Source organism: Chrysochloris asiatica, unplaced genomic scaffold (assembly GCF_000296735.1).
Source record: "Chrysochloris asiatica unplaced genomic scaffold, ChrAsi1.0 scaffold00023, whole genome shotgun sequence".
Lineage (NCBI taxonomy): Eukaryota > Metazoa > Chordata > Mammalia > Afrosoricida > Chrysochloridae > Chrysochloris > Chrysochloris asiatica.
The window spans coordinates 10946376-10968536 of record NW_006408541.1 but is presented as its reverse complement, the minus strand read 5'-3'; the positions used below and the strand labels follow the sequence as shown (position 1 = coordinate 10968536).

The 22161-nt window shown below is 46.8% G+C and overlaps 1 protein-coding gene across 1 annotated transcript in view; it reads right to left on the bottom strand.

The window, feature by feature from the left end:
• The window catches only part of NFATC2 (nuclear factor of activated T-cells, cytoplasmic, calcineurin-dependent 2), a 197754-nt gene that overhangs the window by 155467 nt on the left and 20126 nt on the right, over positions 1-22161 (bottom strand). Inside the window, exons 2-3 of the mRNA XM_006839178.1 lie at positions 17807-18322; positions 13952-14123 (exon numbers count right to left, since the gene is read on the bottom strand). Of these exons, the coding sequence (XP_006839241.1) occupies positions 13952-14123; positions 17807-18309 (675 nt within the window). The 5' untranslated portion in view covers positions 18310-18322. The remainder of the gene's footprint in view (positions 1-13951; positions 14124-17806; positions 18323-22161) is intronic.

Below are 22161 nucleotides of genomic sequence, written 5' to 3'. Positions count from 1 at the left end.
GACTGGCTTACAAGCTTTCAAGAGGGAACCTAGAGCTAGGGGGCATGGAGGAAGGCAGAATCTCCAGTGAGTACTATCCAATCTGTCTAGGCGGAGCTGATGAAATGAAATGCAAAAGGGTCACTTGTGATACAATAGTGAATTATTGTTATCAGGACTGATTGTGAGGGTTGGAAATGTAAAGGTAGACGTTTTGTAGCAAGGAATGGAGTGATTAACTCTCCAGTCTAGGAGCAGAGGTCTCTAGGACCATCAACGGAGAGGAGCTGAGAACGGGACCCTACCCAGAGAAGCAGCGAAGCCAGAGATAGAGGCAGAGATGATGACATGGAGTGATGGAACAGCAGGGGACTTTGGATCCAGAGAGGGAGAGCGACTGTGTGCTGAAGAATGGGGGTGGGGGTGGGGGTGGGGTTTGTAGGGTATACCCTTTAGTCGGTTGATATATGGAGGGGATTGGAACCATGGCAATGAAACGATGTACAGTGGAATGACTGTAAAACTAAAGTTCTCCCATGTAAAATATTGTATAATTCACAATAAAACATGGAAAAAAGAAAAAAAAAGATTTATAGCCTTGGAACCCTAAGCAGGGTTGCTATGAATTGGAACTGACTCCACGACACACCACCAGTATTCCTTGACAGTACTGGGAAGCACAGAGATGTCCAATAACCTGCCTAAAGTCACACAGACATGCTAGAGACCTAGAGACCCAGGTGGTCTAGCCCCAGAGCCCCAGCTCGTAACTACTTTGGCCACAAAGAAGGAACGGAAATGCACCAGAGTCTGCCGCTGCCCCATGTCCCTGCCTGGCCCCCTCGCACACCAGTTAATGTGAATGGAGCTGGCCTCTTCTGAGGCAGTCACACTCTCATTCACAGGACCAAATGCTGAATGGTCAAGACTGAGGTCTTGTGCCCCACACACCCAGGAGCACTCAGAAGGGGCGGCCAGGGACACAGAGTGTCTCCTCCGCAGACTAATGGGATGTGTCAGAGGCTTCCATGGTGTCCCAGGCAACGGGTACAGTCAACCCTTTTGTGGAATGCTGCAGCTAATAGGTGCGTGCAAACCAACTCATGCAGAAGTCTGAGAGAAAGCCATGAGAAACCCAAATGCCCAGCTCGGCCTGGGGCTCGTGGCACACTGCCAGCTGACCACACCCTGAACAGCTGTGTGGTCACTGCCTCTCTGGACCCGCCTATCCTAACACCACTCACCAGACGATCAGCCCCAAGCCCTGAGCCCAGCAATATGCTCATTGTATGAGAGGACTTCAAAAAATGTGTGGAAACCTGGAATGAAAAGATAATGACATTTCCTACTAACTTATTTGAAGGTCCCTTGTATTGTGTGGCCAGTGTTCAAAATAGGGACAAGCCTTGATATATCATCAGGGTAGCCCCCACTAGACAGATTTCAGCGGGGCTTAAGAGATAAGCCAGGCTAGGAACAAAGGCCTGGTGATCTACTTCCAAATAAGTGTTGGTGGGGCTGCTCAAGAGTCAGTGCTGACTCACAGACACCCCGGACACAAGAGACCACAACACTGGCCGGTCCTGCGCCAACCTCACAATTGTTGTGTTTGAGTCCATTGTTGGGGCTACTGTGCCAATCCATCTCATCAGGGGTCTCCAAAAAGTTAGTCCATGAAAAGCTATGGAACCCAACAGAATAATGCTTGATTGATCTAGTGCTGGAAGATGAGCCCCCTAAATTGGCAGACACTCAAAATATGCAATGACCATTATAAAAGACTCAGATTCCATTAACTCAACCAAAGAATGCAAGCATGGGTCCCAGGATCTAATAAGATTCGGCTGTTGTTAAGTGTTGTCAAGGCGATTCTACCTCATAGCAACCTTACATAGGGCTTCCAAGGAGCAGCTGGTGGCTTTGAACCTCCGACCTTGAGGTTAGCAGTACAGCCCTTATCCTATAATGTCACACTTAGAACTCCTTAGACTGACAGTACTTAAAATAATCTCAGATTCCTCAAAACAACTGCACTGTTTCTCAACAAAAGAAGAGTAATGAGTAAGTGTCTGTTTTCATGCCAAAGATCCTGCTGTGCTTTTTCATTTAGAACCCTATTACTCTTGGCAAAAAACAAAAAATAATATAATAACCTAAGAGCAAAAACAATAACCTGTTGCATCCATTTCAGAGATGAAGAAATTGTAGTCTGGTGAATTTCCCCGAGTTCCAAAGCTAAGAAATGCTCCACACAGCCTGCTCTTTCTGCTTCCAAGAGGCAGCAAGGGTCCATGGTTATGAGATGGGCTTCGGCTTCAAAATTCCTATCTCCAGTTCAAGCGCCTCCACTTACTATTGGGGTGACATTAGGGTTGTTACCTAACCTCCCTGTGTCCCAGTTTCCTTATCTGTAAACCGAGAGCTGTAATGTATTCCTACAGCTCCACTAAGACAAAGATGGGATGGGTCCCTCTAAGGAAGGTACATAGTTTAGTGCTCAGTGCTTGTGGCTCTCACTGTTTTAGCTCCATGACCCAAACTACGTCTGAAGAACATGTGACATCTTCCCTAACGATGGCAAGAAAGAGTGCAAGTTTCACATTTACTCTCGTTTTTGGAAACGTTTGTTTCTCCAAGGTTCTAGAAGCTTCTTGTTTTCTGCCTGCATTTGGGGAAAATGTTTGACTGATGGCTATTCAGGACTACTGACCCCCTGATGTGGGCTAAGAACACTTGTTGCTTACCACTGGTGCATGAGGGGAAGGTGTGTTATTGCCAGTAGCCGCTGCGCTCTGGGCTCCGCAGCCCGCACACCACACCTCACTTCCGCCTGCTCCATCTTCTCTCGGTCTCCACTGAGCTCCTCCATGAGACCTTCGTGACCACTCCATCCTCCAGCCGAGGTCATACACAGGAGCCACATCTGGCCTGCAGATGTGCCTAGGTTTGGATATGTTCTCTTTGCAAAGTTTTTTCATCAGTTGCCACACTAAAACCAAAGCAAACTCACGGGCATCAAGTTGATTCTGACTTACAGTGACCGAACAGGCACTGCACCGCTAGCCACAAAGTTGGTGGTTCAAACCCACCAGATGCTCCTTGGAAATCCTATGCAGGGTCACTGTGAATTAGGGGAGTGGCTGGTGAGTTCAAACCACCAACTTTTTTACTTAAGCAGCCAAGTGCTTAACTATGGCATTACCAGGTCTCCTGAAGTTGTAAATCAAGAGACACATATAGACTAATGCAGGGTGACGAGGGCATTTCCTCCTAATACTGACTCAGTATATTCCCACTGCACACCTCACTCTGCATTATCCCACACCTCACACCCATCTCTTCTCGGGGCCTCGGTTTCCCCATCTCTACGATGAGGAGACTGGTTTGAGCACTGTGCTCTTTTACAATCTGTCTCGATGGGATCAAACTAACAAGAGCAACAGGAAAGACCAGGTAGGAACCTCAAGGGGCAGTGGATTTATGTTGAAAGGGGGAGGAAAAATGCAGAAAAGAAGGGTGAGGATGTTTGTACAACTCAAGGAATGTCATCAACATCACTGAACCCCGCATGTAGAAACTTGACTTGGTATGTTTTGCTGTGTACATCTTCAACAAGAACAAAGAAAATTTAAATTGCAAAATGTAGAGGCTGAATCAAGCCACCCCTAGAAGACACCATCACTCTGAAAACAGGAGGTTCAATGGAAAGGCAGCAGCCTCAGACAGACTCAAGGCCTCTGACCCAGGGCCAATCCCTCAAATAATCTTGTGGCTTGAGTTGCAAAACGTTCCTGCGATCTCACTGCGTCTCATCGGCACCCATCACCATCTCGCTTCCCTGGACCAGTGCAGCGGCAGCTGATCACTGGTCTCCTTGCTTCTTCCCTCACCTGCTCCATGTTACTCTTGTCCCCCCCGCAGCCAGAGGGAAGCTGCTGAAACTGACGCCTGGTCCTGTTCTTCCTGGAAATGTCTTCTAGAGACTCCAAGATTCACAATCTCTCACCCCTTCTCCTCTGAACCTTCATCTCCTTCATCTCCTCACTCTGCCCAGACCACTCGGACCTCCACTCTGTTACCAACCACCCCCAGCCTTGCACAGAGGGGTGTCTGAAAACTCTTCCCCAGACAGCTTCCCCTTACCTCCTCTTCTCAGGAAGATCTAGACTGAGCACCCAACTTAAAAGGCACCAGGGCAACACTCCCTTACCAGCTGGCACCTCCGAACACACGATTTAATGTTTCTGTTTACTAGGTTTGGACTTTTGTGTGGCGCTGTAGGATCAGCACTGGACTGCGAACCACAAGGTCACCAGTTCAAATCCACCAGCTGCTCCTCGGAAACCTTATACAGGATCACAGTGTGTTGGAACCAACTAAACAGCACTTAACGACATTTAGTGGGTTATCTTTCCCCAGTCAGGACGTCGGCTCCACAGGAGTTAGAATTTATGCTGTTTATTCAGCTCCCTGTCCCCAGAGTCTGAAATGGTTTCCAACACACAGTGGATGGTCAGTAAATATTTTTAATAAACAAATAAATGAGCAAATGGAACCTCCTCCCCAATCTCAGGACTGTCTCCTCCATCAAACTTTTCTGAAGCTTAAACTCCCAAATCATCATCTTTTTCCGTTTTTTGAGTCCTTTCCATTTCCAGAAAGTTCTGATTGGACTCTTCTGCAGTAGCAAAGGAAGCAGCCCCAACCAAGGCAAATTAGCATCAGCAAGACCTATTTCCTGTTTCATGTCTTTAAAAAGGAGCAGCGGTGGGAGAAGGGATAGCTCACCAAACACAAAATCCTATTAGTCAATCAGCCAGTCTCTGAGGGAGAACCACTGCTCACAGGCATAATTCCAGTTTGGCCTGGTAAAGTGAAAAACCTCGCCTGGCTTCTTCCTACCCTTTCTCAGATCTAACTCCAAGCGAACCGCAGAGAGCACACGAGCTGAAATCCAGCAGGTTGCGAAAGTCTGTCCCGTGACCCCTTCTATGAGATGGAAGTCTGGAGACTCTCAGCCTCCTCCCACTTGGTGGACGGTAACCTGGACAGGTGTGCTGTGCTCCTCTCTTCAGCCCCACAAAGGGCATTACTGTTACCCAGGAGGAAACAGCAATCATATTTCTTCAACTGTAAAGAATTCCTTCTAAAGAAATCCCCATGGGGTGTTTTTTTTTTTGCCCCCTATATCTGAACATCTGCTCTAAAGAATCCAAAAGAGTGTTGTCTTTGGAAATGAACATGACCGTGAAGCATTCTCATATTTTGATTACACCCTGTGAAAAGGATGGCTTTCTGATCCTTCTTTCCGTTGAAAACATGTCCCGCAGGATGGTGGCTATCACATCTGCTGCGGCAGCATCAGCACAAGGATGCACACAGAATACAACCGGAAGTGTCCTGTGCTGGATTTTCTGGGCAGAAATACGCTTGCAGGGTCTGGAAGTTGTCTGGCCAAGGATCAAATGACAAGATGGTTATACAGTTCCCTCCCAACTGAGGCCTATTAGGTTCCATAGCAGAAGCACTCTGGAGACACTTCAAGCCCAATCTTGCAAAGCTGCCTTTGAACAGGAGTTTTGTCCCCTCAGGACTAGTATGTCCAGTCTTGTAACAGACCGCGGCAGTGATGGCGAAGTTTCGTCCACAGGCTTGTGGCTCTTTCAGGGAAGAATCAAGCAGCTGATGGATTACGATTCCCTGGCTCTTCAGAACACACTTTAGACTTGTTCACCTTCCATGAAATGTACAGCATTATGGGAGAAACTAAAGAGCTACAGTGCTCAACTGTTAACCAAAAGGTGGTTCCACTCCACAGAAGATAAAGACGTAAGTATCACAGTCCTGGAAACTGTATGGGAAAGTTCCACTCTGTCTTGCTGTTGTTAACTATAAATCACAACTGCCTTGATGGTACCCAACAATGGCATAGGAGAAATCATCGATCAAACTGTAATAGGGCTCCAAACTGAATAATTCTTGAACATTATATAAATACAGCTTCTCTCCAATCTCCCTGTTTATTTGATACATCTTCAAATAGCATAGTCTTTATTTATCCTCAAGCCAAAAACCAAAGTCACTGCCACCAAGTCAATTCTAACTCATAGTGACCCTACCTAGGGTTTCTGAGGCTGTAATCTCTGTGAGAGCAGAAAGCCTCATCCTTCTCCCATAGGACAGCTGGTGGGTTTGAACTGCCGACCGTACAGTTAGCAGTCCAGTGCTTATCCCACAGTGCCACACCAGGCTCCTATAAATTGACAGTCTTGAGTGGAACTCAAACCAAAGTTTGGATAAGTGGCCTAACCCTAAACACCAGAAATGTCACATCAAAATCCAGATTTCTGGTTCCTCTTGATGAAAACTGGAAAATCTGGCAAGACTGGGTGGGACCCCATTCTCACATGGCATGACCAATGGGGGGGAGGGGGCTGAAGAGGAGCAGGACACATACTCTCCTGTGCCCTACTCCCCACTACTCACTATTACTTCCCACACTAGGTCACTGTAGTCATGGCCTTTAACTGCCTGGTCCCAACCAGCTGGTCAGTTTCTGATGCTGGTATCTTCAATCTTTTCTTCGGCTCTCTCCTTAGTCCACTGTGTTGTGAGAGATGCAGCTTGGTAGTGAGGATGTGGGAAATAAATCCCTCCAAGTAGGCGCTCGGTAAGTGCCCTAAGGACTGAGCATGTGGCCTTGGGACGTTCCACAAGTCTGAGCATTAGCACCTCCAGGACTTTGCTTCTGCGCTCCAGGCTCATATGCCCAAGGATCTTCTTGACAACTTTGCTTGGACATCTCATCCCTTTACACTTTCTCTGTTCCAAACTGAGTACATGATGTCCTCCCCCCAACATACACACACACACACACATACAAAAATGGAAAAAACACTTCCCAAATCTGCCCATGGTTTCACGGACCACCAAGCTGACCCATGCACCCAGCTGCTCCTCCCCTCCCATATGAAAGCCAGTATCAAGTCCTCTTGATTGTACCACAGAATACACCTTCACTGCCACTCCTAGTTCTTACCACCTGGATCTATCACCTGGCCAGCGGTCATAGCCTAAAGACCTCCCTGCCTCCTCCCTGAACCCCCTCAAAGCCAATTCCTACGTGATCTTGAACAGCCTGTGTGATCTTAAATACCTGCAATCACACCCATGGTTCCTTCCCTACTGGAAACCTACCACTCCCTTCTCCTGGCCCTGGAATAAAACCCAGGCTCCTCACCTATGAGCCTACCAGTTCTACACGACTGGCCTTTCCCTCTCATCACCCCCCAAGCTACACCCTAATGATACGGGTATTCCTTCATTTTCTCCGTCACACTGATTTCTTCCCTCCCTGGGGCCTTTACATGCCTGGTGGTGCTATGGGTCAGGCACTAACCACAAGGCTAGCAGTTCAAACTCATCAATTGCTCAGTGGGAGAAAGATGAGGCTGTCTGCTCCCATCAAGATTTACCATCTCAGAAACCCTATATATAGGGTTACTATCAGTCAGAATTGACTCAGTGGCAGTGCATGGGGGAGAGGGGTACATGCACACATGAGTTCTGTGCCTGGAACCCTCTCCTACCACTACCAAAGAGCAGGGACATCATTTGTCTCTGTGCTCTATCAGTTGCTCCAGGTCTCCATTTAGAAGTCACCTCCTCCAAGAGGCCCTCAAGTTAAAGACAGATCTTCCCAGTATCCTATCATAGCATCCTATCTCCCCACTGGATGAGTTTCTAATTAGATTTTAGATCTGACCTCAGAGCCTGAGTGTCTACCTGCCAATCACTCTAGGTCACCTTATTTGGTCTCCCTAACTCAGCCACATCTCAGTGACAGTTACCACAAACTGTCCTGGTAGAATTTTCACCTCCATCCGGGGAAGAATTACGTCAATATCAGCCAACACTACATTACTGGCACAAGCCCAGTGCCAGGGACACAAAGCAGGTTCTCAGCAAAGTATACCCAAATGAATGAGTCATGAGATAGGACTGAAAGTGTTTTAAACATTGGAGAAAACACTCTTCCAAGATCCAGGGACACTACACATGACTAGGAGTCCTGGTGTGTGGCACTGTGGGATAAAGCACTGGACCACAAGGTCAATTTGAACCACCAGGTCAGCAGTTCAAACTCACCAGCAACTCCTTGGAAACGTTATACAGGAACCAACTCGACAGCACTTAACAGCAACAAACCATGACTAAGGTGTATAGGTGCTGGCCAAAAGGTTAGAGGTAGACCTGGTAACGTCCCCAAAAATCAGCCATCAAAGTAGAGGACCCTGTGACCATCAAGGGAGAAGCGTGGAGTGCAGGACCCTATCCAGAGAAGCAGTGATGCCTGAGATGGAGGCAAAGACGATGACGTGGAGAGATGGAGCACCTGGGGACTCTGAACTTAGGGAGAGAGAGGGGCTGTGTGCTGACAGCCAGGGGGCAGGCTTGCAGGGTGTGCCCTTTGGTTCTTGTTGTTGTTAAGTGCCGTCGAGTCAGTTCCGACCCATAGCGACCCTATAAAGGGTTTCCAAGGAGCAGCTCGATTGTTTGAATGGTTATCTATTCCTGAGTGCTTTGGTGTACATAAAAAAAAAAACACAGAGGGAATGGAAGCAAATGTTGTTGAATGATGAGGCATGGAGGGGATTGTAATTATTGCAATGAAACTAAATATGATAGGATGAATGTAAAGCTGATGTTCTCCCATGTAAACTATCACTGAATTCACAATAAAAACTTAAAACAAAAAAAAATCAGCCATCAAAAGCCCTATGGAGCACAGTTCTATTGGGAAACACACAGGGTCAGTCACAATACATTCAGAACTGACTTGCCTTAACAACAACTGGGTTTTGAAGCACATCTGTTTATTATTTCTTAGTCTATATTTAAGGAAACAAGTTAAATGGTCTTGCACTCATTTAAGTTTCATTGAAAGAAGAGGCGTGTGGGGAAATGCTCTATAGTATGATACATAAAGAAGAGAAGGGTGGAGACCAGGCAATTGAGAAAGGAAAAGAAGCCGCGATCAAGCAGAACAGCTAGACAAAGAACAAAACAGGGCTCTGTTCCCCTCATTGGAATGAAAAGAGCACCCACTCCAGATTTCAAAAGGTGTTTTTGCACCTAATTAAAGGTTACGAGAGGACTTGTGATGTGGCACTGTAGGATCAGCACTGGACAGTGAACCACAAGGCCAACAGTTCAAATCCACCAACATATCCTCAGAAACCCTGTACGGGCGTCCTTATGAATCAGAACTGACTCGATGGTACTTAACAACAACAAAAAGTTATCAGCGGGAATCTCAGTCTCCTCTTCCTGTTTCCAAGAAGGATGTTTGTTCTTTTTTCAAAACAGACTTTCCTATGCTAAAAGGCAGAGATTCAAGTGAGTCACTACAAATTGTGAAATCACACACTGGATTTTCAAAGTCAAAGGCCGCAAAGGTGGACAGATCTTTGCAAGCTGTCAGTGGGAGGGACAGGAGCTTGAGGTATGGTGAAGCAATGGGGGTGTCTTTTGGGCTGCACAGTCAGTCCATTCCCTGTTCTCGAATTTTTCATGGCCCTAGCCCCAGCTCAATGGATGGGAAGGTGGGGCTAACCTTAGCCGCATACAGACCGACCTTCCCTGGTCACTGCTAACTGTGACCCTCTACAGACAGGGCTAACTAATAACTCCTCAAAAATCAGAACCTGGGCTCCAATTAGCTGGTGATGGGCATGATGGGACAGCACGTAAAAAAGGGGGTGAGGGGAGTGGGAGGCAGAGAGGCAGAAGGTAGGCAGCATTCTCCACCGGGCTTTCTCTGCCCGAGTGTGAGGAGGCAGGGAAGCTTGTGGGAGACCAGGAAAACAGGGCAGAGAGCAGAGCCAGACAACCTGGGATGCACTCCTGGGTCCACTAATTAATTATCTGACCTTGAACAAGGTCCTTGACCTCTCAGCTGATCATAACCTGCCTCACAGTGCTCCTGTGAGGATACATGGACACTTGGATAGCACTGGAAACAGGGCCTGGACCATGCTAACCGTTTAGTAACTGTGAAAGTTGTTGTTAAGTGCCATCAAGTCAATTCTGACCCATAGCAACCCTGTATAGGGTTTCCAAGAAGTAGCGGAGCAGCTGGTGAGCTTGAACCGTTTGCAGTTCAAACGGCTTTGTAGTCTGGCGCATTAACCCACAGCACCACCCCAGGACTTCTTAGGATACGAAAAAAGGTAGACAGATGAACTGAAGCATTTGGATTGCTGAGTTGACAATGAATGTGGTATATACCGCAGGTTACCACAGAATGAAGCGATCAGGCTTCAGAGAAACATCTGGAATGCTCCTTAGAAGTGAGGATGGCGAGACTTCAACTCACCATTTTGGACACGTCATCAGGCAAGACACATTGCTAGAGGAGGACATCATGTTTAGTAAAACTGAGGGTCAGCGAAACTGAAGGAAGTCCTCTAGGAGACGCACTGACACAATGGGCTCATACATCCATCTATCCTAAAGATGGCACCTGGCTGGGCAACATTTCTGTTACACGTAAGGGTACCATGTGTTGGAGCCAGCTTGACAGCAACTAAAATCAAGGACATTCTCACTACCACCTTGATACAATATAAGTTCCAGGAGAGCAAAGATGGGATGTTTTGCTCATGCCATACCCTCAAATTTCAAAGTGTGCCTGGTACCTAACAAAGACTCAATCAATATTTGGTTAGTGAATAGAGATACCACAGAGCCCTAAATGAGACCACGGGACTAGCCTTCGAACTGCTTTCCTCATCCCTGTCTTGTCCCCTCAAATCTACTCGCCATCGAGCAACTGGATGGGGGCTCTTCAAAGTTTCCATCAGATCGTGTTTCTCTCCTATGTACACACATGATTATTCAGAAGTTCTCCAGGTGTTCGGAGTAAAAGCCCAAATCTCCTGGCCTGGCATGTCCTAGCCCCTTCCTACCTACCTACCTCTCCACCCTCTTGTTCATCACACTGGCCACCTTCAGTTCCTCTGATGGGGCTGTTTCCCTCTGCTCCCTGGCATTTGCTCATGCCATTCTCCTATGCATCCGTAGGTTTCCAGTTCTGGTCTCTTCATTGAGAAATTTTAACTGATGCTCCTCCCTATTTATACTCCACTCTACACTCCCAGAGGGTTCTGGCGTGGCTCTGTAGGATAAGCACTCAAATGCAAGGTCAGTTTGAAAGGCAAGGTTGGTGGTGCAAACCCTATACAGGGTCCCTAGGAGTAAGAACAGAGTCCTGCTGTGGCACTGTGGGTTAATGCGCCAGACTGCAAAGCACTTTGAACTACAAGGTTGGCGGTTCTGGCACACCAGCAGCTCCTCGGAAACCGTATACAGGGTCAACTATGGGTCTAAACTTGACTTAACAACAACAGTGAGTCGGAACAGACTCGACAGCACTGAGTAACAATTATACTCCCAGAATTGCATGCACTTTTTCTTACTGACACCTGCTACAACTTGTCATTTATTATTTCCATGATTATTTAATCAACATCTCTCTATTCCCAGACCATGTGTTCCATGAAGAAAGAAACCCTAACCTGTATTCTTCACTGTACTCCGCATCAAACACATTACATGCCACAGAGGAGGCTTTCTGTTCCCAAAACAACTTACAGCCTCAAAAACCCTACACAGGGTCACTGTGAGTCAGAATTGGCTCAAGGCAGTCGATCTGATGTTGGGTTTTATTTCGGTAATCAACAAATACTGGCTAAGAAAATCCACTTGTGAGATGAGCTGACTGAACAAAGCTTGCGTCTGCCTTCCCAAATCCTGGTTCTTCTTGAGTTGAGTCTCTTGTTATGGTTGTACGTAATATCCCAGCAGCCCCCTCATACAATTTCCTGTTTCTAATTTGCTTTGAATGAGTTTCTGTCTTTCTTACTATGGAAAGCTGTGACCCAAGTATACAGACCAACAGCAACCTCCAAGCCAGAAGGCTCTCATCCTAAATAGATTAGCCTCGATAATATGAAATATTTTTTCTTTTCCAAAAAAGCAATGTCCAGGCCAGGAAAGAGTAACTGGTATGAGGCTAAAACTCCCACCACAAGAAGCATAAAACACAACAGAAATAAATACATACATTGACTGCTTTCAGGCTTTGTATAGTAGGTAGTACAAGATGGTGGAAGCATACAAACTGAGCCCACATCCACTCCAGCTCTCTGCCCAGGACAACTTCTGTACCACACTTAAGTTTAAGAAGAACACGGTGTTCTTGATGACTGAGGAGGCAAACTTCAGATTCTTGGCTATGGAGGAAGCTGGATTCTATGAGTAGGGTACCAAATAGAGGAAGCTGCTGGAGGAGTCCTTGGTCAAGGACCAAGATGTGTAAGCACAAGGAGAAACTTGCCATGTTTACCAGAGAAGAACGGGGAATGGAAAGACAAAAGGCTGAGCAGAGCACAGATGTTTTAAGTTCAAACCCAGCTAGAATAATGACATGCCTATCGACCCAACCTAACAAAACTGAAAACCAAGTCTCAACTAGAGAAGACAGTTTGAAGGCTGAGCCCCACCAAGTAGAAAGAGAATGGAAAAGAAACTAGGTTTTCCACAGGTCCACCTAAGAAAGCATAAAACCAGCCCTATGCAGTAGAAACTGGTAAATCAATCACTGAACTGCCTTTAGAGGAAGACAACAAAATCCAGTGTCTATAATGTCCTGTAAACATTATCATCACAATGCCAGTACACAATCAGTAATTACTAGACATTCAAAGAAATAGGACAATATAAGCCATGGTGCAGAAAAGCAGCAATCAACAGAACACATCCCAAGATGGCGGAGATGTTAGAGATAGCAAAGCCAACTGCCGAGATTTAATAAGTCCTGGTATGGCGATGTAGAGTTAGCACTGGACTGCTAAACACAACACTGCTGGCTCAAACCTACCAGGGGTTCCTTAGAAACCCTACACAAGGTCACTATGAGTCAGAACAGCACTTAAAAACAACAAAGATTATCAAAGAAGTACCTACCACCAGGAGCGCATATTCAAATTACCAGTGGAGCTTTCTGAGTTTGTCTGAGCTCCACCTATGCAATTTTAAAGTAAATAGCGTCAGGGAATGCTAAAGAATTTGTATTTTTAACAATGAGTCTAGTGGCTTCTAAAGCACTGTGAATTAAAAATGGAAGATCTGTCTTAAGACACAGCCACTTTAAAATTAAAGCAAAAAATAAATAAATAATCATTTAAATAAATGGAACGTTCTGGTTGATTGACCTGGCTGGTGAGAACCAGCTAACAGTTTCTGGTTAACCAAACTATACAAATGAAGAGTAACATTTCAATTCTAATTATTGGGCAGGGGAGGGGAATCACACTTCTCAACTTTATTTTTTAAATACCAAGTTAAATTTAAAAACCCAGGTTAAATCAAAAACCACAGACACAAGAAATAGATACAAAAATATGTAACAGACAAAACTACACATTCACGAGAACATCAAGTAACTAAATATGTATAAATAGGATTACAGATCACCATGTTTGAATTGAAAAGAAAGAAGGAAATATGTCAAAATGTAAACAATGGTAATTCTAGCAAGTGTGGTTATGTGTTGTTTTCATTTGCTCTTACTTTTCTGTTGTTTTACAAGACTTTCACCTGAAACTCAGGCCCACGATCATGGCTGTAGAATCCTGCCAACACACACCTCTGTGAATTTCTAGCAGTTTCTCAGACACAAATAGAAAAGACGAAGTACCTAGAGCAAGAATATCAAGCCAATCCTACACAACAAGGAAAGTTTCTCTTGCTGCTGCAGAGCTGGATTCAGTTTTGACACTAATCTAATTTCGTATTTGAGAAGCTGTGAAACCAACCACAGATGAGCAAGCAAAAGACAATGGCTCAACAGAAGCTGTCCCCCAGTGACAAACGAAAAATACAGAATGTAACGAACTCAAATTCCTACCTGGACCACAGGGTGACCGCCAGTTGGAGCTTTGACGGCCCCTCGGCTGCCTTCCGTCTCGTAGTGGGCCCGGTGATGCGGCTTGGGTTGCACCTCAATTCGCAGCTCATAGGAGCCTGACTGGTTGGATAATGGCCACTCAAGTGGAGGAAGGGATGCAGTCACCGGGATGCTGATGGAAGAACAGAAGGAGTCATGGAACACCTGTACAATACACATAAACGGCCTCTCTTCTTTTTAATGTTTTATTGTGAATTATGTGATAGTTTGCATCGGAGAACATTAGTTTACATTCATCCTATCGTATATCATTTCATTGCCATGGTTACAATCCCGTCCATGCATCATCAGCCAACCAAAGAGTATACACTACAAGCCTGCCTCCCAGTCATCAGCACACAGCCCCTCTCCCTCTCTGGGTCTAAAGTTCCCAGCTGCTCCATCTCTCCACATCATCGTCTCTGAAACAGCCTCTCTTCTGAAGATCACATTCAGTGGACAAGTCCTTTGGTTTCCTTTCCATCTGGATGAGGGGAGTGTAGCGATCATTTCTCTTCATGAAGCGCAAAGTAAGTTGTAGTGTGTTTCTAACTGTTGGACTTTTTCCTCTGCAAAGTGAGAAGACTATCCAACTCCCACCTTTCAAAAGCACCCCCAGCCAGGATGTTTTTCATTTCCAGTGAAATGAGTATGGGAGAAGGAACACACTGAAGTTAACAATCAAAGTTCCCACCACCACCACCCCCAATGTGTCACTAACTCCTTGTGTGACTTTAGGCAAGTAACTTGACTTCTCTTATTTTCATTCTCAATTTCCTGAAACCATATGGTAATGGATCAGATGGCATATGAGGCTTGTACCAGCTCTTTTTCCCATGGTTGTTGTTGTTGTTGTTGTTGTTGTTGTTGTTGTTGTTGTTAGGTGCCATTGAGTCGGTATCAACTCATAGTGACCCTATGCACAACAGAAAGAAACACTGCCCGATCTTGGGCCAACCTCACAAATTCTTGCCACGCTTAAGCCCACTGATGCTGCCACTTTGCCATTCATCTCGCTGAGGGTCTTCCTCTTTTTCTCTGACCCTCCACTCTACCAAACATGATATCCTTTCTCCAGTGACTGGTGCCTCCTGACAATATGTCCAAAGTATGAGAGATGAAGTTTGGTCATCCTGGCCTCCAAGGAGCACTCTGGCTGTACTTCTTCTAACACAGATCTGTTGGTTCTTTGGGCATCCCATGGCACTTACGGTCAATATTTTCCTCCAACACTGTAACTTCAAAGCACCGATTCTTCTACAGTCTTCCTTATTCACTGTCCAGTTTTCACATGCATATGAGGTTATTGAAAATACCATGGCTTGGGTCAGGCATACCTTAGTCCTCAAGCTGACATCTTTGCTCTTCAACACTTTAAAAAAGGTCTTGTGCAGCAGATTTGCCCAATGCAATACGTCGTTTGATTTCTTGACTGTTGCTTCCATGATCCAAGAAGAATAAAGTCCTTGACAACTTCAATCTTCTCTCCATTGATAAGAATGTTGCTTGTTGGTCCAGCGGTGAGGATTTTTGTTTTCTTTACATTGAGATGCAATCCACACCAAAGTCTGTGCTCTTTGGTGATCTCAATAAAGAGTACATTTTGAGGAAAGTCTATTTCTAATCACAGTCATTAATTATGAGGTTAAGTTTAAAGCATTTAACCACAGAGAAGTGTCTGGGTTTGGTATAGATGAGTCCAGTCACTCAGATTCCTCATGTTAAATGGAGAGTCAAGGTAAAGAACTTGATTTGGGTTCAAGTTCAAGTCCAAGCTCCATCGCTGTGAGACTTTGGCCAAATAACCTGTACCTCAACTGTAAAATGAGGATACTGAGATCATGTGAAGAACTCAGCACAAGTGATCAAGAAATACACTAACCGTATTTTTCCTGTAGTATATATTTCAAATAAATAGCTGTTTCCTGTAGACATTTGTCTCAGTTACCTAGATGCTGTGGCTTTCAGATTTGAAAGTATGTGTTACATTTCATTTAGTTTCACTTTCTTACAGACTCTCCACATTACCCGACATATACGGCAGGTACTCCATAAGGGGTTACTGGCATTTAAGAGCTGACTGAAGTCTTGGAAATATAGACCATTCTTTGAGTCTCAGAGGAACACCAAAGACATGTCCCCAAGGTCATGAAGCAAGGTTGAGCCAAAGTTCCCACTTATGTCTCTTGACTAATCAAGGAAGCTGCTTTAACTCTGTTCAACCCAGAAATGCCTTTTGAGAGGAATACCAGTTACTGATCTAGTGTGGCGAGAATGTTCTCAGAATCCACTTCGGAGAAAATGCCAGAATGGTCTCTCCCTACCATGTGTTTGAGTCTGGCATCGGAATGAACAGGGACCCTGGTCACTCTCATTCCACACCCTTCACAATGGCTCTGCCTTTAATCTTTTACTCCATCTTTTTTAGAATAATAAGCTGCTACTTGCCAAAAGCAAAACCAGCTTAAAAGCCACTGGGATAATCCTAACAGCGTTAAGACTTCACATTCTTTATCTAAGATGGGCAGAATAGTAACCTGCCCTTCACCTCTCTGGACCTCATTTTTCTTACCAAAATGAAAATAAACAGATTTACATGAAAATTAAGTGAAATAACATATACATAGTACTTAGAATTGTACCTGGTGCATAGCAAGCACCCTTAAATCTGGGTGATTATTATGATCACTACCATTACCCCTAGCTCAAGACTCTTCAACAAGGAAGCGCTTTCTAAACAGCAATTCAACTCTAACAATAGCAACTTCTTCTTGGAGGCCTTACTACATGCAGGCTCTTTGCCACAAGCTGGACAGGTATCATCTCACCTAACCCACTCCTGAGGCGGCGCTGTTGGATCCGCACTGGATTGCAAACCACAAGGTCGGCACTTCGAACCCACCAGCTGCTTCTCGGAAACCTTATATAGAGTCACTATGAATCAGAACCAACTCTATGGCACTTAACAACAGTAACAACAACAAGCCTTGAAAAAGCACCAGGAGGGAGAAACTATTATTATCTTCATCTTACAGAGGATGAGTCAAAGTCCCAAAAGATGCTCAGTGAGAAAGAGGACCCCAATTGATTAGTGCTGTCTGCCGCGGGCATCAGGATGGTAGCATCAGAGATCTCGAGGCACACACAACCAGTGAGAGACCCAGGGCCTACCTGCTAGTATCCCCATGCTTGCCGAGACTTTAAGCCTCCTCCTGAGGATTGTGGGTAATGTCACCAAGCACAGTGCTGAGGCATGTAGTAAATGCCAATCCAATAAACATCGATTCTTCCCATAATGAAATAGATTTCATGTAGTTAAGGTACTTACTCCATCATGGCAGACTTTTGCCTGTTTTGCTCACCACTTTATCCCCAGTAACTAGTACAGTTGTTAAGTGCCGTCAAGTTGGTTCTGACTCATAGCGGCCCTGTATAGGATTTCTAAGAAGCAGCTGATGAGTCTTGAACCCCTGACCCTGAGGTTCAAACCGACTTGCAGCCCTGCACATTAACCCGTAGCACCACACCTTGATAAATACCGATTGGTTCGGTGAATGAATGAATGAATGAATGAGCAGGTAAGACTGCATTCTCACAACTATCTGCTATGAGTCAGGTGTGCGTACTATACTTACTTGACAGATACACAAACTGCAGTTCTGTGATTTTAACTTCCTTCTCAGGGTCCTCACGGCCAGTGAGGGGCAGAACCAGGATTTAAGCCCAATCCGCCTAATTCTAACCACCATTCTTCTAATCAGAAAACCTTCCCTTACATCTCAACATGGAATACACCGTTCTCAAAGCCTCACTCACCTGCAGATGGGAATAGCAGGCACTAGTTGCTTGGGCCAAGTGGGCGGCACTAGCAAGATGGACTCGGGGGCGGAGTTTCTCCTCTCCTCCGGCTCGCAGGGCCCGAGGAATTCCACAGCGGGGTAAAGGTGGCGAGGCAGGCCTGCCTTGGAAGGGGCAGCAGACACCGGTGATGGGTCGGGGCTGGTCTTCCACATCTTGGTGGGGATTCCGCAGGGGGAGTCCGCTGAGAGGCTGTTCAGGGCATCCATGAGGACGGCAGAGCCAGCTGTGGGTGGGTACCCAGCCCGGGCGCCGTTGTCCTGGGGAGCCACGTGAGGCAAGGGCTGCGGCGAGGGGCTCCGGGAGCGCTGGGGTGAGGCTCCGGGCAGCAGGGTAACCAAGGCCTCTGCGCACGAATGCCTCCGCTTGGCACCAGGCGACGAAGAACGGGAGGCTGGACGGGGCACGGGCGAGTGGCGGCCCAGGCAGCTGTCCTCGGCGAGGCTGGTTCGAGGTGACATTATTGGCGAAGTTCTGGGGGAATAATAATTAGCAGGGATGTTTTGAAACTGGGGACACAGGTCGTCGGGCCCGCCGTTATTGGGCGAGACGCAGGGCGAGGTGCAGGGGGAGAAGGTGTCGGAAATGAAGCTGGCAGAGGAACCGCTGCTAGCGGGGCTCAAGCAAAGCGGCTCGCGGTAGCCCTCAAAGCCGGGCACCAGAAGGCCAGAGTCAGTCATGCGGAGGGACCCCCCTGCCTGCATCAGTTCGTGGGACGGAGTGATCTCGATCCGAGGGCTCAGGCCCGAGGCCCCCGCTGGCTTGGCTGGGCTCAGAAAGTTCTGGGGCCCCACCCTATCCGGCTCTCCGAATCGGCCTGGGGGCTCGCCAGAGAGACTGGCGAGGGGGCTGTATGGCTTGAGGCCATAATCCAAGACATCATCGGGGTACGCGAGTCCGGAGGGTGGTGGGCCGACGACCTTATGTGCATTCGGTTCTTCTGGAAAGAGAAGGGGGAAGGGAGGGGTCTTTTTAAGCCTCTAAAATACAACTCCCATTGCAGAGTAGTCAGGGGTGGGGGTGGGGGGTTTTGTCTTGTATGGCTTTTCCTAATTTAATCCCCACCACACCAAACCTCCATGCCTCACTAGAGGGAAAGCCGGGACACTTTGTCCCCGATTCCTTAAATAGAGAGAGCAAAGTAGACCAATTTTAGTGCAGGTATAGAGCCAGCTAGCTCTCCACACCACGCTGGGATCAGCAGGCCTGGCAGAGTGGCTGGTGCTTTGGCTCCCAGCTGGTTTTTAAAGACAACTTTAGACGAAATGCATTTTATCCACAGCCCAGTTCACACTATCACATACAACCACAACTCAAAGACATATCACAAAACAATACTTACCCAGCTATGTATGAAGCACTCCTATCTCCCTTTCTGCTCCAGGTTCAAAAACCCAAACCCGTCCGTGGCCATTAAGTAATCCTGACTCACAGTGCTCCAGTGTGGAGCTTGCAAGTCTATATAAAGCTTCACGGGAGTAGACAGCCTCATCTCTCCCCTGCAGAGGTGGCTAGTGGTTTTGGACTGCTAACCGTGCACTGAGGAGCCCAACACCACCGGGGGCATTTTCCTTAAACTGTGGTCCGCAGCCCATGAAACAGATTATCTAATCTGTCACTGGGTCATAACCACTAGACAATAGGCCAATCTAGATCCTGGTGTGGCTCTGTAGGATAAGCACTAGACTGCTCACCACAAGGTGGTGGTGATAGTTGTTGTTAAGTGCCACTGAGTTGATTCTGACCCACAGTGACCCTATATAGGGTTCCAGGGAGCAATTGGTGAGCTTGAACCATCAGCCTTGCAGTTCAAATGACTTTGCAGTCTGACGCATTAGCCCACAGTGCCACACCAGGGCTCCCCACAGGTTTGTGCTAGCCAATCCTTGGAAATCCTATACAGAGTCACTGTGACTCAGAACCAACTTAACAGCACTTAATAGGAGCACGCAAGCCAATCTAGCCATTCTATAGGTGAGGAAACGGTGCAGAGGTAACTGCGTGGGTTCAGAGCTCTACGGAGCTCTGGGCCCGAATCCCAGATGTTTGTCCCCAAGGGTAAGAAGCAGCTTAATACGGAACTAGGGCTCCTGACTCGCCTCTCCTCTGTGTCATTTTACAGATGGGGAGACTGAGGCTTGGGGAAATGAAGCAATTCGCTCAAGAGACACAGAACCAGCAGAATCAGAAACCCCATGGAGGGAGCACATGCCCCCAAAGGCCAGGGCTATGGTTACATGTTGTTGTTAAGTGCCGTTAAGTCTCTTCTGACTCATAGCAACCCTGTATAGGGTTTCTGAGGAGCAGCTGGTGAGCCTGAACAGCCAACCGACCTTGCAGTTCAAACCAATCTTGCTGTCCAGCACATTAACCCACAGGGCCATACCAGGGCTCCAAGAGTTTCCCCCAAACTATTAAAACCTGTGTATATAAGATTAGTGACTACCTAACCTTAGGTTTCTGCCACTCCTGGAGAACGTCACTTACGTAGATGATTTTCTGTCATCGCTCACCTCACACTGTCATTTCCATCCCCAAGCCTGTGTCTCTGTTCCACCTCAAGTAGACTAGACTCACCTTCCTTCAGAGACACCACATCCTACAGACCCATGTCCCTCACAGCTCTCACACAGTTACAAGCACACAGGCCAGGTAGGAAATCCCGTGGAACTAGTGAGGGAATGAATCATTCATTCTCAACATCCCTTATACACAGGCCATGTGGGAAATCCCTGTATAATTAATGAGGAAAGTAAGCAACTGTCCCCACCATCCCTCACCCTCATCCCTCATCTCCCTGTAGTGCTCCATAGCTCACTCAAGGTAGCCTCCACCCTCCCTCCCTGTCAGTTACTTGGGTCAGCCTTGATTCTTCTCTCACATGCCTCGCCTTCAAGCCCTCAGCAAATCCTGACCGCTCTACTGTCTTAATAGAAATCAGATTTACCCAGCAACCAAATTTCTCCATCCAAGCCTCGGATCTCTTCCCCTTGAACTGTTGCTGTCACCTGGCCTATCTGGCCTACCCATTTCCACACTAGCCCCTCATAGTCTGTTCTGCACCCAGAGAACTTGTCCTTTTGAAATGTCCATCTGCAAAAGGTTGAAATGAGATCTAATGTCTTCTACACAGTGGCATCTAAAATCCCGTAGTCCTAGCCTGCCACTCCACCCTCTCCTTCCTAAACTCACTCAGTTCCTGCTATGGAGATTTCTTCACTATTCATCAAGCATGCTCCTGCCTCAGAATTCTTACCTTTGCCATAGTACCCTCTGCCTGGGGACTCTGGCCCCGGGATCTTCATAAGGCTAATTCCCTTAATTCTGGCACGTGTCTCCTCAGCCAGCACCCATCAGAAAGGCTGTCTCCACTCCACCTGTGTCATTCTCCAACCCTCCTCCCTACCTTTTTCTCGTTGGCACCTGTTATCCGTTGCTATCATATCATATTGTTGTTATTTATATGCTTAGGGAATCTTGCCCTCAACACTAGACAAGGTATTAGCAAACTACAGCCATTTCCAGCCCACAGATGGCTTGTACAAATCAAATTTGATTGGAACACAGCCATGCCCACTGGTTTGCATAGAAATCTATCGCTGCTTTTGTGTTACAGCTCCAGACCCACAAAGTCCACAATATTCACTGTTCCTTTATAGGACAGGCTGACCACCACTGCATGAGATGCAAAGTTCCACCAGTCAGAAATGAGACCTCTTCCTGAAGTACTGTAACTGGCTCTAGCCTTGGAGGGCTGGGGTGGCTGGGTAGGCCACCTTCAGGCCCCTTCATGTCCTCTGTGGACTATTCTGGAGGACACACTGATTGGTGTAACTAAGCTGACCTCCTAGGGTCCAGCTGTTACGCCCAGCCCAGCTGAGAGCCCCCAAGTGGTTGCCCACAGCTTTTAGGGTAGAGAGAAACCACTTCAGCCAGGCCTGCCTCACCAGTCCTGTCTGCCCCTCTAGTCCTGCCTCTTGCTACTCTCTCTGTTTCTCTCCATGTATCAGAGTACAACTACGCTCCATAGGGTTTCCAAGGTTGTAACCTTTCAGAAGCAGATCTCCAGGGCTGTCTTCCAAGATGAATCTGGATGGGTTAGAACCTCCAATCCTTCAGCTAGCAGTTGAGCACTTAGCTGTTGGTGCCACCCATGAACTCTAGAAAGAACCTTTGTTGTTGTTGTTGTTAAGTGCCGTCGAGTCGGTTCCGACCCATAGCGACCCTGTACAGGGTTTCTGAGGCTGTAAATCTTTACGGGAGTAGAAAGCCTCATCTTTCTCCCGCAGAGCAGTTGGTAGTTTCGAACTGCT